The sequence below is a fragment of the Poecilia formosa genome, unplaced genomic scaffold (assembly GCF_000485575.1).
Source record: "Poecilia formosa unplaced genomic scaffold, Poecilia_formosa-5.1.2 Scaffold41, whole genome shotgun sequence".
Lineage (NCBI taxonomy): Eukaryota > Metazoa > Chordata > Actinopteri > Cyprinodontiformes > Poeciliidae > Poecilia > Poecilia formosa.
In genome coordinates, this window is record NW_006799980.1 from 438129 (window position 1) to 456706 (window position 18578).

At 39.2% G+C, this 18578-nt stretch overlaps 2 protein-coding genes across 3 annotated transcripts in view; one reads left to right on the top strand and one right to left on the bottom strand.

Moving 5' to 3' along the window:
- LOC103137499 (solute carrier family 2, facilitated glucose transporter member 4) overlaps positions 1–6936 on the bottom strand; it is a 14491-nt gene extending 7555 nt beyond the window's left edge. The window contains exons 1-3 of the mRNA XM_007551253.2: positions 6649–6936; positions 3541–3636; positions 653–813 (exon numbers count right to left, since the gene is read on the bottom strand). Coding sequence (XP_007551315.1) covers positions 653–813; positions 3541–3636; positions 6649–6681 — 290 coding nt within the window. The 5' untranslated portion in view covers positions 6682–6936. The remainder of the gene's footprint in view (positions 1–652; positions 814–3540; positions 3637–6648) is intronic.
- Positions 6937–12586: 5650 nt separating this feature from the next.
- Positions 12587–18504, top strand: tp53 (tumor protein p53). Of its 2 annotated transcripts, none has more exons than XM_007551255.2 (11): positions 12587–12692; positions 14130–14202; positions 14291–14339; positions 14464–14625; positions 15547–15721; positions 15817–15929; positions 16429–16538; positions 16742–16860; positions 16948–17039; positions 17117–17187; positions 17640–18504. In XM_007551255.2, the coding sequence occupies exons 2-11, from the start codon at positions 14141–14143 to the stop codon at positions 17713–17715; spliced, it is 1029 nt and encodes a 342-aa protein (XP_007551317.1). In that variant the 5' UTR covers positions 12587–12692; positions 14130–14140; the 3' UTR covers positions 17716–18504. The 2 variants fall into 2 exon arrangements, with proteins under 2 accessions (XP_007551317.1, XP_007551318.1); XM_007551256.2 differs by having other exon boundaries at positions 12592–12744.
- The last annotated feature ends 74 nt before the right edge of the window (positions 18505–18578 follow it).

Below are 18578 nucleotides of genomic sequence, written 5' to 3' on the forward strand. Positions count from 1 at the left end.
TATATATATATATATATATATATATCAAATATGACTATAAGAGAAATTTTACTTCCTAATTTAGTGCTTTGAAATTGGGCCTTTGTCACTTAAAGAAACTCTTGCTGTTTCTGACACACCGCCTTCAGTCATAACACGGCTCCTCTATGAATCCTTTAGCAATGTCTTTTCTACCGTTGCACTGAGTAGTATCACAGTTCCACCTGGTGTTTGCTAATTGCTGCTGGCTAGTCTGAAGGAACAAAGGGAGATCTGTTCTGTGAGGAAGAAGCTTGGCTTGGAAACTGAGACTCTGAGGAGGAGCTGTGCCTTGAAGGCGGGGCTAGGTCCACCCAGGCGTTTTGGACGGCCGAATGGTTTCCACAGGAGATTGAAGGATTTTCCAAATATGCATGAAAGAATCAAAGCAACACTTCAGGTGTGTTTATGAGGAGGGAACGACACTATAACATGATGTGAAGCTCAAAAAAGCTTTAGCGGCAATAAAAGATCCCTCATTTTGCTTGAAAACCAACCGTCTTCCAATCTAGAAAATGATGTCACACCTAAAACATAAACCCAATTTAGAAGTTTCTGCCGCATCCCAACTTTACGTATTTCTAACTCTTGGAGTCGTGAGCCATTCAGGGAGGAGAATATTGTGTTTTCCTACCTGCCCAGCCACTCTGAGATGAAGCCCACGCAGAAGGAGGAGAGCATGCCCCCGATGGAGAAGATGGCCACAGACAGCGACCAGAGGGAGGTGAGGGTCCCTGAGGGGATTGGTTCTCCGTACCGATGGATCCACGTCGCATTGTAGTCCTCCTCAATGATCTGCAGGAGATGTTCAGAGTCAACATTAACACACTGAGAGATCTTTGTTCATGTGCTTTGCATAATTATTTCTGTTAAATGACGCACTGACTAAACCATTACAAAAAGACAAACCATCAAACCACTTCGTCCTCCTGCAGGCGTTTGGATCAATAAACTCTGTCAAAGACCACCAACCACGGTGCAATCTGCTCCAACAAGGCTGATTTTGCAAGAAACAGTTTTTCCATTTTACTCAACAACAGGCATTAGATGCTTTTCAATAACTGGAGTTTTTGTCACCTAAAAGCTTCATTTTAGTCTCACCTGACCAAAGTTTGACTGGATTCAGTCTGCTGGATTTCTTTAGACAGAAACTTTTTAAAATACTTTGAATCATTACTTGAGCTTACTGCACTATTTGATAACAAGGATCAATTGGAACAATTGTGTGATCGAATTAAAAGTATTTTTGTAAAGTTCTTCAAGATAACATTTGTTGTGAGTGGTGCTGTAAAAAATACAACTGAGTTGAATTTATTTAATTTTTGCTCCAGTTAAAGTTCCAGTAGATTTTGACAAGCACCACCTTTATGTTTGTGATGGTAGGAGAGAAAAAAAAAACTTTTGGCATGTAGAAAGCATCTAAAAGGTGTTAGATGTTGCAGACAAAGCATTGAGGATTTATTTTACCTTCCTTAGTTTCCTTCCACAGGTTCAGTTGTTTTAAACTTTTCAAGCATTTCTGCTGTGGCAGAAATGGGCAAGTTTTAAAAAGTTGTCTTGGAAGCATCTCCTGACTTTTTGGACTAAAACACGTCTGCCTGACTTGAGTAGGATGTTCTGCTGTCTTTCCCATACTGAAGAAGAGAGAGAAATAAACCTCTGTGGTAATGTTAGTAGCAGTATGTCATATTAGTTTTCTAAATGTTTTCATTGTGAGAATAAAATCCTCTAACACAGAATTCACTCATTTAAAATTTTGTTTTGTTTTTATCACAAATTCACCAATAAATTAAACGAAGCTAAAATTTGATGGCGTTACTTATGTGACCAACAAAATGGAACCAAAATACAGCAGAGTTTGTGTTACTGTGTTGTTGTTTTGTTGTGTTTACAGTAAACCAGGTTTAGCGACAGCAGCTCTCTGAGTACCAGCAGCCGGGTCCAAACCACGCCTCGCGTTCGTCCCTCTGCTCTCAACTCTCTCTGAAGCACCAGGTTGAACTGTTTATGGACCGGCTGCAAGTCACTTTGCAAAAACTTCCCTTAATGAAACAGCACAATTCAGGTCATGTTCAGAAATTATTCTTGGTGAAGTTTTCAGTCAGCACTGCCAAAGCCCCAAATGTGGTGGAAAAAAAATCAGCATGTGGTGTGTAGAGAATGTAACTTAGAGATTATGTTTCTTTTTTAAAATATGACAGACTTTTTTATCTCATCATCAAATAAACTGAAATAAAATTGTGTTTTTATACATATATCCAAATGCATTTGCTGTATTTCCATACTTTCAACACTGTTATCCTTCCACGTGATTCTTGACATATTTACTTTATCTCATTTGGATGAACTCAGAAAACCTTTCTGTTTCCCAAATATGGGCAATATTGTGGCTCCAAACATGCCACCCTGTAAGATCAGGAGGTAAAGAGAGAGTCTGTGCAAAGTTGCAGGATAAGCAGAAAAACACGGCGGCATCGTGGCAACAACAAAACCTCCTGGAAAGTTGGCATTTCGAGGCGACGGGGCTGGGTCGCAAACCACAACAACGCGATGTCTGCTGTTATGAAACTACATCTGTTCAGTTCGTTAAATGAGAAACAAAGAGATTATGGCGTTCTCATGTTTCGTACAACTGTGTTGAAGCATTTTTTTTTTTTTAGCAGCTAAAATGTGTTTGAACAAGTGTTGGTGGGCGGAGAACATCTGTGAACATCAACTCTTGTCATAGATTAACTGGGTTTAGGCTCAGGTTTTAACTAGGCCATTCTAACACATGCATGTGCTTTGATCTAACCGTTCAACTGCGTCTCTGGCTGTAAATTTAAGATTGTTTTGGGGGATTTTGCTGCCTTTAATTGTCTATAGTTTTCAGAAAGTTTTATATACATCTTAACTCTGTTGATTGTTGTTTGGGCCACTTCAACGTGAAACATGAGTTTCACGTTAAAATAAGTCCAAACAGCATCCTGCTGGTAGATATAGTCTATTAATAATCTATTATAATAATCTATTAAAGACACATAGTCATATCACTTTAATTATCTTTTATCAGTGAGTTATGAAATATCCGAGAGGAACTGATTCACTGCAGAAAATTCATACCCAAAACAGTAGTAACTAATTACATTTACCTGAGTATCATTTTGGAAAAAAAAAATCTGCTTTTACTTTTAACTTTTACTTGAGTAATATTGTTATGAAGTGTTGCTCTACTTGCACTTGAGTGAAAATTTTGGATGCTATGCCCATGGTAAGTAACTTCACTGTTTTTATACTTTGTCTGACTTAGTTCTGATTTATGTTGTGCGGCACTTTGTGACTTTTTGTCTATAAAAACGCTTTATAAATAAACTTTACTTACTAGATGTTATGATCAATTACTCAGTATTTCTTTTTTTTTTTTTACTCTTACTTGACTTATTATTTGGTTACTTTTTACTTTTGCTTGAGTAGTCCTACCCTTACTTGGTTAGATTTCTGGGTACTCAAATGCCTCTGGTTAGTAGGATTTATGCTTTTTACCTTCTGCGGTGCATTGATGACTCCGATGTTGTATCCGAACGTCAGTGATCCCAGAACAGCAGTGAAAACTGATAGAGCGAGGGTTCCCGTCACCACCTGCAGGAGAAACAAATAAAAAAAACACAAAAAAAGACATTCACTTAGCCACACTACTATGATTAATTGTAGAAATTAGACGTCCCACCTGATTTCTTTCGCTAAGAAAAAAATGAAAATGGACAAATGCATAAAAAGTTAATATAAAGTTTTAAGTTAAGTTTTCACTGCATTACTAGTGAGACACAATGTCGACGACTCAACAACGATCAGATTGCTCCACTGAGAAAACACTGAGAGCTTCTCTAAGCTTCTCAAACGGCAAGGTGTTGTTGTCTGTGCAAATTATTTTTGGTACAAGTACTGCCAGCAGTATTAGAAGGTAAAAAACAAAAACACATGTGGACTTACCTTTAAGTCCACATGCTTTGTGTGTTTTTACTTCTGGTTGAAAATATATTTATTATCCACTGGATTAACCAATAAAGCAATGCTTGATTGATTTATGTAGTTTTCCATACATATCACTGCCGTCCTATTTTAAAGTCCATTAAACTGTACAATCTTACACTATTGAAATTATATAGAAAAAATTGCAACTTTTACCAGAGTGCACCACTTGGTGTTATAGTCTGTTGCCCGGCCTCTGCGTATTATGCACATTACACAGTTTACGTGTGTGAATAGAGTCCAAAAAAATAGAAAAAACTGAGACCAAATGCTCAGCAACTTTCTTCTTCATTACCAAGCATCGGTCTTGAGGCATGCTGCATTATGTGCATGTTTGCAGGAAAAGAAATTTAGCTCTTAACCTGCACAGCTGCTTCATTGTCTGTTATTCAACCTCCTTGTTGAGGGGCAGTTTTTGCAGGAATGGAGCAAAATAAATAAATAGATTAATTAAAAATAATAGAGACTTTTCCCAGATTGCATTTCTTATCCAGCGGCTGCACTGTGTGTTTGAGTGTGAGCATGCAGGGAGTTGAGTTGGCCTGTCACAATAATCAATGAAATCAATTAATTGCATGATAAATTAAAACAAACTCAATCATTTCCATTGGCATGATTTATCGTTTATCTCTTTTTTTCTGTCTGTCTACCAAAAACTGAAGGATAAAAGTCTTCAGTTTGGTGCTTTGGTCTCAGCCAGCCCTTGTTTTGAAGGGCAATTTTGTTTACCAAGACTTCAAAATTGATTTTATTTGTTATTTTATTATTTTAATTTGGATATTTAACATGTCTCCCAGTTCCAGTGTTAAATGTTCATTAGAATTTAAACTTTACTGATCTTCGAGAAGAATGTGTCCTTGCATTATTATTTTGCCATTACCACCAATATTACTTAAAAATGGTCTCGAAACAACAATATTATCGTTTATCACAATAACTTCTGGATCAATTCATCGTCCAGAAAATGTGTTATCGTGACCGGCCTAGAAAGACACTTTTACCAAACCGTGTCCTGCACAGAGCTAAAAAAGAGTAACCGCTGTAACTTTGGATAACGCAGCAGCTCAGTTGGTAGGTTTTCACATCACACGTTCTGAACAAAAACCCGCTGCACCGACTGCTCAATACGTATCAGAACTGTCTTCTGTCTGTACGTTACGTAGGAGTGCGTCGAGGTGCGATCTGAGCTTTAATTAAACAGTTAGGATTAGTTTCAACACTTAGCTAACGTTGTCTATAAATAAGCTTGATCCTGACCAGAAACAATCCCTCCAGTGTGGTCCACGAGTACACTGCCCACGCGCCTGAACTTTCACTACCCTCCGGTTTCCCGTCAGGCCCCGGGCACCTGTCTGCGCGGTGACAGATGAGATGACCTTGGGGACTCGAGGTCCGCACCCCACAGAGAGAGTTCAACCGATAAAACAAAGAGGTAAGATATCTGACACTGAAACGACGCCTTAATCTTTCGTGCATTTTGCGTCGTCTCCTCCGAAACTCTGGGGAGGCGGCGTTGGTTGAACGGAAAACTCTGGAGCCATGACGGAACAACACGACCTCATAAAAAAGGGTAACATTTTGATCTGGTGTGAAAGAAAGAGCGCAAAGCATCCACTGGTGACACTTGAACAATCATTTACATGTCATTGTGTTGTTGAACGAGAGAAAACGTCGGAACATTGGTGAAACGGTGACGCCAGGTTTCATTCTCAGATCCAATCATCTATTTTTCTTGCACTCTGTTCTGTTAATCATTTACCAAAGAGTCAGATTCGACCTTGCTGTGTTGAGTCTCTAAATGAGCGCTGTTTGGCATTTAGAGACTAAAACAGAGGAATGTGCGTTTGTGAACGCGTGTGTCCTTGTGTGTAGAGGTAAATAATGCTTCATGCGTGGAAAATCACCGCAAGCACCACGAAGTACCTTGTAGTTCATTAAGGAGCAGTGGCCAGAATATAACCAGTGCAATGTCAGACTCCTAGAAGACTTACTAATCATATTATTAATTATTATTATATTATAACATTAAAGTGCCTCTGATCTGCTGCTCAACCAACTGCCTGCTGGTCCTATAAATAATTGCTATAAAAACTTTCCCTAAGACTTAGTCTTTTTATAGGAGCTGATGCTTTGGAGAACATTACACCTGACTTCTGTTGGTAGTTGTATGACCCAAAATTGCTCCAGAACTGCTTCCTCCCCAAATTTATACTCTGATTCTCCCCCCTAGCCCCCTAAAATTAGCTGTGATCGATAAACTCAGATGTTTGACATTTCAAGGTCAGATATTTTTCTTTTAAAGACAGAAAAATCCTTCAGAACAGACTGAGTATTCAAAGTCGCCATTAAAGTGAAGTAAAAACAAATATTGGATTAAACATTTTTAAATATTATCCAATATCAACTTATTGTCACTTTTTTGTTACTTGTTTTAGTCGACGAAACTCAAAACTGTAAGATACCTTAAGAGTGAATTTGATTGGGCCACATCCTAAATATACGTGCGTAAAATGTTCCAGTTGAAATGCGCACTCGCTGGGTTAAAAATAAACACTTTCCCTTTAGGACACCCATAATTTTTGTCGCTTAAAAGCAAGCAAGAAGGAGAAGAATAAAGATTACCTCCCCTCCGAGCTGTTGAAACCCGGCCGGCATGACTTTGACAGCTTTAGGCACTCGGTTGCAGATGGTGACAGATGCGTCTGGTGCCAAATGGAGACGAGCTCCGACTCAAACAATCAGCAGCGAAAACAAAAAAATACACGGAGCAAATGTGTTTAATCCAAAGGAGAAAACCCCCCGAACAGGGTAGAAATCTGCTGCGCCCCGGAGCGCAGGTTGTCCTCTCGTCCGTACAAAGTTTGTGTTGTCCGTCCAGCTCGGATAGAGTGACAGCCGTGCGCAAACGGGCATTCTCTTTCGTAAACGCAGGAGGGGGAGGTGGGGGGCGGAGGGGAGGAAGACGAGGGGGGAGGAAGGGAAGAGGGAGAGGGGTCGAGACGTAAGCAGGAAGCTGTCTTGACCTTAACTGTCATTGGCTGGAGGGGAGACCCAGGGCCGGCCCAAGGTTACATGAGGTCCTGAGCAGAATCTCATTGTGGGAAGGGGAGGCAACTTCCAGGTGAACTGTTCTCTAGCAAAACTCTGGTGAATTTATTCTGAGGAATAATCGTTTTTAACGAGTCCTATTTTATTTAAGGACTTTAACAGAGTAAAGTTGGCTGAATTTCAATGCAAGTAACACTTCTTGGATTTTTTTTTTTTAAATCTAAAACTGTCTTTTAGTTTCCTTTTACATCCCCATCATACACTACATTGAGTTGCCCTATGAATGTCGTCTGTCACAAGTTTTCATGCTTAACAAAACAAAGACTTCTTTTAAATCAAACTTGTTCACATAATGTGGACTGATGTGAATGAGTGGCCCCAACACTGAGGTCTTCTGAGGATGGATGTCATGAATCATTATGTAAAGATTGTGTTTATCTGGTGCTGTTTGATAATGAATCATATCTGCTGAATAGCGTCAGTCTGTTTTTATGCAGTTTGTTCCCCTAAATGTGAGAGGGTGACGTCCATCGTGAATCACTGTGCAGGAGGTCAGCTTACCTGTATTGAGTATTTAATGGCGCTTCAAATATAAGTTATTTTTATTGAATAGCATCCGGAGTATTTTATGCATTTCTTTCTTTTAATTAAAAAAGAAAAAAGCGGGAAAAAAAAACACCAGCTGGTTCAGGGAGGACAGTGCTGTTCTTCGTCCCTCTCCTAAGCAAATACATCATAAATTTGATTCTTGGGGATAAAATTACCAAAATCTGCTGAGAATAGTTCAGGGTGATTCAACAGCGAAAAAGGGCTCATCTCTGCTATTGTCTTTCATCCCGACAGGCTTAAATCTCTTTCTATTTCAGATCACATGCCAAAGAGGTCACATACCCCCCCTCCACCACCCCTCTCTACAGCGCCCCCCTTCGCTGCTGATCCCTGTCTGTCATGTACAACAAAGCTCAATCCTCCCCCAGCAGGCAACAGGTGCACTCTAAATCTGGGCCACGGCACCTGAATTAGGAGCGTGGGTGTGGTTGGACACAACTTTGGGAGTAAAGGGGTGTGTGCAAGGCATTTGCCAAACGTCTTTACAGGCAGACACACACCCCCACCAACGTAAATCCATCTATTCACTGCGCACCGCTGTTTCCTCTGGTGTTTGCTTTTCCCCTTTTGTGAAACAACCTGACCCCACCCCCCCCCCCACCCCACCGAGCCGAGTCATGTGTGACTCCAACTAAATGCAGAGAAACTTTACACCGTCAGCAGTGTGGCGAAGAGCCTCCTGCCGGCATAGTTTGAAGGCTTATGTGTGCAGCCGCCCGGGAGGAGAACGAGACCGGCTGGTCTTCCAGAGGAGATCATATGAATTCATACAGAGACGGCCAAGAACAAGAACAGACTTTGATAACGGGATACGTTTCCACTGGAACCCGTCACTCTGCTCGTTTTAATTGGAGGCAGGAACAGCCGGGGGGTTTTATACGCCGGCCAAGAACATCACACCGCCATAAACATGCACCATGTGACCGCCGTCTAGTGATGTACAGAAACAGCATGTGTAAATAATGTTCCTGCTCGTCATGACCTATATATAAGGTGTGTGTGTGTGTGTGTGTGTGTGTGTGTGTGTGTGTGTGTGTTACAGAGTTTTCTGTGGATGGTTGGGGTCAGCTGGTTCAAAATTGTGGTACAGTATATCGAGTCATGTGACGGACAGCAGGTGCTGACATTCTGCCCTGATTATTATGTCCTACTGCTAGAAATACATGTCCAGTACCATGTAGAGGTTCCTCCTTACCATATGCATGAATATCATGGTAATGTTTTAACTCAGCCCCCCCCCTTTCTTTTCTTTTTTTAAAGGTGGGATGACTGTAAAGGAAGCAACTTCATAAGCTGGAAATTATTGTGCATTTTCTCCAGTCGAAAATCCACATTTATCCTCTTTTTTTTTTTTAGATAAATGTCCAAATGTTTGTGATCAAGTTATAATCTGACCGCATGTTTTTTTTTGTTTGTTTTATTTTTCATAAATCCAGCTGGATATTTCACCACTCTTCATACATGGACAGGTAGAAATAATTTAAAATTGTGCATTGACTGGGAAATGCTAATGAACTCAATTTACATGAGAGTTTTGAGGCGATACTGAAAACTCAAAGTGTTTTACACTAAACCCATATACATTCAGCTATATTAGCAAAAGCACATATTGTAATTCAGTGATATTCATGGAGGCAACTTGGACTGAAGTACCAGATCGACATTTGATGGGGAGAAAACTGGAATCACACCGACAACCTGTCTACCTCAGGAGAACTACTCGTCACATTGAGCTCCGGTCGATTGGTTGTGATTGTTTTTGTTCTCAAAGGGTTTTAATGTGTGTTTGTGGTCATTATCATGTTGGATCATCCAACATTTTAAACAACAAGCTGCTAATGTAAGATGAAAAGCCCCCCATCGTGATGGTGAGTAGTTTATTAAACTAAACAAAGGTTTAGTTTTTATAAAATAATATTTTCAACATGGGTTATAACATTTCTAAAAAAAAGTCACAATTCTGACTTGGAGGCTTGTAAATTAAAAAGCAAACTTTAAAAGCAAAAACATGAATGGAGTTTTGGAAAAATACCTAAATATTTGTGTCCTTTGACTGTGGAAATGGTCCAAACTGCATTTGTTGATCCACGTGGCTGGTGCTAATTTTCAGGAGTCCTTGTTGGAGCGGAACCGGCCTCATTGTGGACTGTGACACTGATTTTTCAGTCGCTTCCAGTTGTTAGAAGGAGTCTTATCCCGAACCATTTTTAACTAACTTAATTTCTTCTGAGGATAACAGACTGGGTCACATTTTGAATGTTGGACACAGTTAAAAATTCCAACAGGTCGAAGATCTGAAACACATCGCGGTTGGTTTTTGGAGGGGATATGTTACAGCCCCTCCTTGTGGTTAAGTTGGGAATTTTCGTTTGCTATGCAGCTCTCCTGATTGTGATGTGAAACAGCTGGTGAGGCCCTGAAGTCACCCATTTTCACAGCTTAGGTTAGAAACTTTGATTTTTAAACGTAACTTGAGTGAAATATTTTCAACATTTTAAAACTTTTGCAAGATATTTCTTCTTTTTTGTTGAGTTTCTGAGTCGGGCCACAACAGACCGACTGATGAGTGTCTCTGGGAAGAGCGGCCTGACCCTCAGCTTACGGCCACATTCTGTTCAGCGAGTTGATTTTTCTTTAAATACAGTCTTGAAGTGTAAATAATAGAAATAAACAAAAAAATATTTCTAAAGGTAATGTATTTTTGAGTGAAAATAAAAATAGGGACTTCTAAAACTGAGATGAAATTATCCACAGTTGGGCTATATTTATTGAAAATAAGATTAATTGCACTGAATTTTATTCAGAAGTAGAAGAGTGACAATGACCTGAATACAATATCTGACATTTTTAAACTGAAATTTTTAAACCATGCATCATTATTTATCCTCTCCATATGCACTGATTTGATCTGTCACACAGAAATCCAAAGAAAATTCATTGAAGTTTGTGGATTTACGTCTACTTAATACAAAGACTTTCCTGTGACTTAAATACTTTTCTGTAAACTGTTCATTTACATTTTCTGTAAGTGAACAAAAAATATAATTTTTGAACAAAATGAACAAAAAATATAATTTTTTGTTCATATATTTATTGTTGCATCCCTAAAATAAAAGGAAATTTGTTCTCTTTTTGCAGGAGGAAACCGGACACAACCAGACGGACCTGCAGAGCGAAGCAGAAATTAAAGGTTTAGTTTTAATAATAGCATATTTTCATCATGGGTTATGAAGTTTCATAACGGCATTGAATATGGAGGTTAGCAAATTAAAGTCTGGGTATCTTTCAGAGCCTCCATGTGGTAAATGACGACTAAAGTATTGAATTACACTTGGCAAGGGATTATTACAGCCTTATGCAACAGCGTTATAAAAATAAAACTAATGGTCTGTTAGCCATGACCATTGTATCTATGAGTGTCTGTGCCGTCCTGGAACGGATTCAGAGACGACTCTGTGGCTCCATCAGCACTTTCACTAAAGGTCAAACATCCAGCTGTCCCCCCGAAGTGGAACTAATCAACGCTTTGCATTCAGAGAGATAGATGCGATCCAAGACTGGGACAGGACTCTGTGGGCGTGACTCCACCTTTGACCAGACACCAGCAGCGTTACACAAACGGCTCTGTGCAACTGCAGCTGAAGTTCCTTCTTACAGCTGAAGAGGTAATTGATGGGAGGTGACATCATCCATCCTGCATGAACAGAAAATTAAAAGATTTCAATAAGTAGCAACGTGCAAGAAGCGGATGTCAACTTAGGTATTTTGCAATATATTATGCTGAATAGCACCTGGTTTTTATGGTGATTTTTCTTTCTTTTTTTTTTTTTTTCCAAAAAAATTCTTGATATGGGAGGATTAGAAAATATGCTTTTCCCACATATTATATATGCAATGTAAATTTTTAGTTTTTGTAACTGAAAACTTTAATTTTGGGGGCGGGGGGAGAAGATCCACAAAACATCCCACTCTGTGCAGCATCATTTTGGAAATATGGTTTTGCAGAATTTCACATAGCTGTCCTTTTACATGTTTATTTTAGTATCCATTCGACTGTAAACAAGTCTGACACCAAGACCTCACAATACCAATACAGTATAGTGAGCTCTAAACATACTTGTTTACATTATAGCCTTAATGTAAAAGGCTATACATATATATAACTTTAAATTAGTTATTTAAATAACTAATTTTCTCTAAATTAGTTATTTAAATAGTTCTTTTTATCCCAGGTGGAATTATAATGCAGCATAACTTTGTCAGAGTTATACTGCATTATAATTCCACCTGCAGCATAACTGCAAAGTTATAATGCAGCATAACTTTCATAAAGTTATGCTGCATTATCTCAGTTGTGGGCTGACTTTTAATCAGGATTTTATTAAAAACAAACAGGATTACACAATCCAACACAGCTGAATGAAATTTCTGAATCATGTCATTATGAAGTCATGTTCTCCAGAGTCCTCATCATTTGACTGGAGTGTGCTGCTGCAGAGACTCATCTAAACGTTGGGGGGAGGCAGGCCTGCCAGTTTATGCCTTTCCCTGCTTCAACACACATAATTTCAATAGATGGCTGACTAACAGGGTTTTGCTGAATTGCAGTCATCTGAATGGGATGTGTTTGAAGCAGAGGAACATCTAAAACATGCATGTTAGTGTGCCTTGAGGACCAGAGTTGAGGAAACACTGATTTAGAGAACCTCCTAGCTAAAACCTCCGGTGCTGCTGTGTGCCTTCGGTACCAGGATTGAAAAACATCTGGGAACGCTTTAGCACTGGGTAGCAATGTTGGTTGGTCCTGCGCACAGCAGGTCTGATTGGACCACAAAAATAAGTCCCTCCTCTTTCTACGCTCTGATTGGACCGTACTTGAAGATAAACTCTCACCCATCCCCCTTTGTTTTTTTTAAAGTGGGATTCCCCGACAACGTGCTTTAGTCAATTCAAAATATTTTGGAAGTTTTTTCTGGGCGAATCGGAGGCTTTCTCCTGAAAAACACATTGTGAGTCAACATCTCTGAGCAGTGGTCCCACCACGGTTGACGCGGCTGTGTGGTAAAGAGTACCTGCTCGTTAAATGACTGTTCTTTTTAGCCCAACTTCCTATTTGGCCGTTGATAAGTTTTTGTAGCAGTTTAAGCTAGCTGTCGGAAAAAGTCGTCTGGTAAACGTAGCTAGCCGCTTGTGCTAACACGGATACTGCGATAAATGTAAAACGAAATGTAGACTCTGTGCTGAATGTGTTGTACAGTAGGAGTTCATTTGCTCTTTACATGGGTATTGTGTTTTAGCCTACTGATTTTTGTGTGTGTGTGAACTGTCGTTTTATCGACCACCTGTGCTAGCCTCATTTAAGGAAAGCTAAAGTCCGACTTATTAAAAAGATATGCAATGAGTAATGTTTTTATGCTGCTGAGAGTTGTAAGTTTCATTTAAAACTGTGTTTTGGGAATAAAAAACGAATAAAATGTAACAAGTTTACTTGCGGTTTCGTCAGCTTGAGAGTTGAGGCTTTAAGGCCTAGCTATTTTGAACTCATCCTGGTTGGGAGCAATTTGCGGCTAAAGCCGAACTGGCGAAATGTTTCATTTTTACCAACACTTTTTCGAACAGTCTTTTTATTTTTGTTTACAAATCTGAAAAGTACTAGGTCCTTTTTTCTCACCCCTAAGGTGCACTTGAAACAAATCAATAAACCAAACTAGTTGACTATTTTGTTGAGTGCAGAGTCGCTTCAATCTGTCCTTGAAATATTTTAAGTAGCAAAAATGTTCGTAAAATTTAGCTTTGAAATATTTGTATGTCAAAACTGATTACTTTATTTAAAGTTTATTAAAATGCGTGGATTATTAGTGTAGTCTTTTAAAAGGTGAAGTTTGTCATTTATTTCCCCATTTCACATTAAAACCATTGAAAAGCTGAGGCACTTTAACTCAAAAATGGTCAATTTAATGTTTTAAAGATACCGTAGTGAAACGCTAAAGTTGAATTCCAGGAAGCCCAATTAAATATACAATCTCATAATTAATCCTTTTTTTAATCTACATGTCTTCAGATAAAACTGATTTTTGCCTATAAAATTTTCAGCCATAATTACAATGTTACTTTTAATTGAAATGATATAAAATGTCATATTCTAGGCATGTTTATGTTGACAGAAATGATAATTAATTACAAATATTGCCATTTAACCACTCCCAACTTCTGTGTAAACCAGATTTTTACACAACACTGTTAAAATATTTAACATTAAATATTTTTTGACATTAAATATTTAATTTTTTCCCCCTTTTTTAATGTGAATATTGTTTTTAGCATTACCGTGAAACTATAACAAAACTGGCAAAGCATAGATTTGTCATTTTGATTGGAGCGCTGTACACCTCACCATCACATAATAAGTTCTTTCTTCCTCCTTATCTCCTCTTTTGCCGACACAGTGAAAGGGAGCATGGAGACCAACTTCCCCCTCCCTTTGAGCCAGGACACCTTCCATGAATTATGGAACACTGTGTAAATATCATTTTCACTCTACATGGCAATTTTAAAGTACGTTTACTTGATTACAATTGAACTCATCTTTGTACGTTTGCTTTTTCAGTGTTTTGTCGACTGAGAATGAGTCTTTGGCTACAGGTGACGGATTGCTGGTAAGCATTCGAAGAAAGTAAAGATTAAACTTATCAAATTAAAATGAAGAGGGCGGCGTTTGATTCAGCCTTTCTTTGTGGTAATTCTGTTCTTCATTTTGGCCTTTTTTTTTTTTTTTTAAAGGATCTAAATATGGATTTTTGGGAGAATGGAGAACTCCCACAGCAGGAAACTAAAAATGTGCCTGCAGCCCCAATGGTCCCCGCAATTTCGAATTATGCCGGGGAACTTGATTTTGCGCTCCATTTCAATGATTCTGGAACAGCAAAGAGTGTGACCTCTACGGTAAGTTGCTCATCATATCTTTTCCATATTTTAATCTGTTGAAATCTTAGCTGTACAATCCCACCATAACGTATTAAATATTAACCCTTTTTGACTAAATTTGTGATAAAAAATGACTAACTGCAGAACTATATGTTTTGGGAGATTTTTTCTACAATCAAACATGATGAGGAGCAGAAATGAGCCTCAAATCTGAGACAATGGAGCTTTCCATAGTGCCACGTTTCTGTACATCGTTCCTTCCCTCCACAAAACCTCTTCAAAGCTCAAACTGGTCCGTTTTAATTTACTAAAGGAAAGTTCACTTATCAGGAAAAAGTTTTAATTTAAAACATTTTTATCTAGTGTTGCAAACCATTTAAAACTTTGTAAATGAACAGTGAAGAACAATTCTTACCTCGATTCTGCATCAAAAAATCCATTCTTTAAAATCTCTTGCGGTGGCATTCAGACAGTGCCTCGTTCATTGTGGCGATTCGCTAAAGTTTAAGGGTTGGAGGCCGACGCTGAGCTGAACCTACCAATGGCGTTGGTGTTTCCTCGCTGGCTGATCGCCTCTGGCTCACGGTTGGTCGGTTCAGCTGAAGTTGGGGTGGTCTGGACCGAAACTCCCGCCCCCTGCAACCGGTACTCTGCTGTGTGAGAGGAGCAGCTCGGCTGCCATGCACAGCTCTAACATGACGGGACATGTTCCTGCAGAGGCGCCCCTCAGAACAGAAAGGGTTAAAAGTAGATGACGAAGAAGTTTGATTTATCTCAGCTTTTGGTGAGCGAGGTGGAACGATCCTCTGATTGTCTTTGAAACCAAGCATTAGTGAACAGTTTTGGGTAGAATTGACTCGGGTTGTAAAGTTTTTGTTGGGCAGAATCCACACCGGTAAGCAGCACCACTGATGGGAACGTCTGTGTCTGTCTCTCTAGTTTTCAGAAAAATTGACCAAGCTATTCTGCCAGCTGGCTAAGACCACTCCGATTGGGATATTGGTTAAGGTGGAGCCTCCTCAGGGCGCCGTCATCAGAGCAACGGCCGTGTATAAAAAGACTGAGCATGTGGCAGAAGTCGTCAAGAGGTGCCCACACCACCAAAGTGAAGACAGTATGGAGCATTTTAATCCTTTAAAGAGTTGTATTTGTTCGAATGTGATGCACAGGTGGACGTATTCAGCTTTTTATCTTCAATCTTCTCCTCAGCGTCTGACAACAAGAGCCATCTGATCCGAGTGGAGGGCAGCCAGCTGGCCCAGTACTTTGAGGATCCGAACACCAAAAGGCAGAGCGTGACCGTGCCTTACGAACGCCCACAGGTGTCCCAGAGAGAACCACTCTACACTTTGTGCATTACTTTAATGGAAGATTTTATCACACGTATAAAAGAATTATTATATAGAAGTCATAGTCAGATGTCTAAACTGAAAAATGGATTATAGTTATTTACAAACCTGGGAGTTAATTTTACTCTGGATTTACTAAATCTGATTTGTCCAGGGCCTCAGAAAAAGAATTAACGGAAATTATATAGAATATTTTTAAGCTTTTTATTAAACAGGGATGACTTTTATTTTTACATTTAGAAGTATAAATATCAAAGCTTTATAAACAAAAACAGATTCGGTCAAATCGGCTCTCTAAACATGAATGCCTGTGGGAATATTTGACCACATGAGACAACGTTGATCCATGCAAGTAGTGGAACGTTGTGATGCTACAATTAGTCATTTAGTAAATCAGGGCTTCTCAACATATAAAGTTGTTTATCTGAAGACTCCAGGAAGTTATTCCACATGTACGGTTTTCTTGTTTCAGCGGGGATCTGAGATGACGACCATCCTGCTGAGCTTTATGTGCAACAGCTCCTGCATGGGAGGCATGAACCGGAGGCCCATCCTCACCATCCTGACCCTGGAGACCCCAGAGTGAGTCGTCGTCTTTATTGGTCGATAAAATGTTAGCTGTAGTAGTTTGGGTCTCGTGTTAGTAAAGCTGATAAATGGAATCCAGCAGGACGTAAAGGTTTGTTTCACTCTGAATGTGTTTGAAAGGATTTTCACATTTCTCTTTGAGCTTTGGTTGTGTTTTTTTTTTTTAAGCCTTTCCTTTTGGTCTTGTTCAACTTTAGGGGGGAGGTTTTGGGCAGGCGGTGCTTTGAGGTCCGTGTCTGTGCCTGTCCAGGCAGGGACCGCAAGACGGAGGAAGAAAACCTGGAGAAAAATGGCACTAAGCAGACAAAGAAAAGAAGTAGGTTTCTAAGTTGTTCTATGTGCATGTATGGTAAACTACAGTTTTGCTCCGTCTGTCACTCATCATGAGCATTCTTCATTTTAGAGAGCGCTCCTGCTCCAGACACATCCACTGCTAAAAAGTCCAAGTCTGTCTCCAGTGGAGAGGATGAGGACAAGGAGTTGTACACTCTCCAGGTACAGCCCGTTTCTGCAACTGGATGAAATCACAATATTAGGTTGGTTAAACTTTATACTTTCTAACTTTGTTGCAGATTCGGGGCCGTGAGCGTTTCCTAATGTTCAAGAAGCTCAACGATGGTCTGGAGCTCATGGAGAAAATGGGGTAAGGAAAGTCCCGTAAACTACGCCCTGAAACGATCTTTGGACTTTGGTTACATCAGTTACGATGAAGCTCACGAGGTTTTTCCCTTGGTCAGGATTTCAGTCGCAGTTGAGAAAAGAGGTAAAACAAGCACCAGGCGTTTAACATAAATGGATAAATTAAAGTTGATTTTAGTTTAAAAATGACAAACTGAGTTACTCAGAAGATGTGAATATTGTACTTCAACTTTCCCCTCACCTTGCTGGAAAAATCAATACATGTGTGTTGGGAAGTTTAGAAATGGAAACCTGTATATTTAGTTGATGTTCCTAAAACAAAATCTACTCCGAGTTGAGAGGACTGGGGTTGGACGCCCTTTATTGCAGAAAAAAACCACAAGAACACAGGAAGATGAGAACCAGATATCTTCATCAGTGTTAAATTTACTTTAATTTCTTTTCTTTCCCCTGTAGGCCCAAGAAAAAGCAGGAGGTTCCTGCGCCCTCCAGCGGGAAGAGGCTGCTGAAGGGGGGAAGCGACAGCGACTAGTGTACCGTCTTTCATTTGTCTTTTGGTTTATGTTCTTTTTTATATACTCCATTATTAATTTTCATTTATAATGGCATTATGTTTTCATTTAAGTGTAGTAATTTTTTTTTCCTTTTTATATTTTTGGAAATGATTTGTCATCATGTAAAATAATTGCTTAGTTGGGTTTAATTATGTTGAATTAAGTATTGACCAGTTTCAAGCCAAATAAAGCTCTCCATGGTGTTAAGAGGAATTTATTTAGTTTACTAAGCTATATTTTCTTATTTCCTTTGTTTAAAGATTGGATAATTTCAATGTCTTATCACTTATGATTTATCTCTTGGAAACAGTTTATTTTTTTATTTTTTATAAGTAGTGTTGGTAGAAGAGGGGCTGGCTGGATCACCCCCAACACTTGAGCCTTGTTTTGTGTTTTGTGGCCCTGTTTTGAAAACTAATTTGACACTGAAAAACCGTCTCAGTTTTCCTTCCAGCTACTGTATTCAAAATATGAATCAAGTCGCATCTTTACAGCAGTAAAGTGGATTTTTTTTTTTTTGTTTGTTTTATTTCCTCCTCTAAACCAGTTGAACCACTTTAAGGCACTTTGGCTTGACGTGACCAATCACTGACTAAATGACCACTTTAAACTTAACACTGCCAGAGAATATTTAGAGGCATTTCTGCAACTTTGTAGTTTAGCGAAAGGTTTCGGTTTCCTTTATATTCTTCAAATTTCATGTATTTTGTACTGACTTTCTGTTTTATACTCGAGTTTTGAGCTGAAATAAACACATTCAGTCTCAATGGCTTCTTGTGTTCTGTCGACGCAAATATTTGAATGATTTGCATGTGTGGAATATGAATGCAAAGCAGCTGCA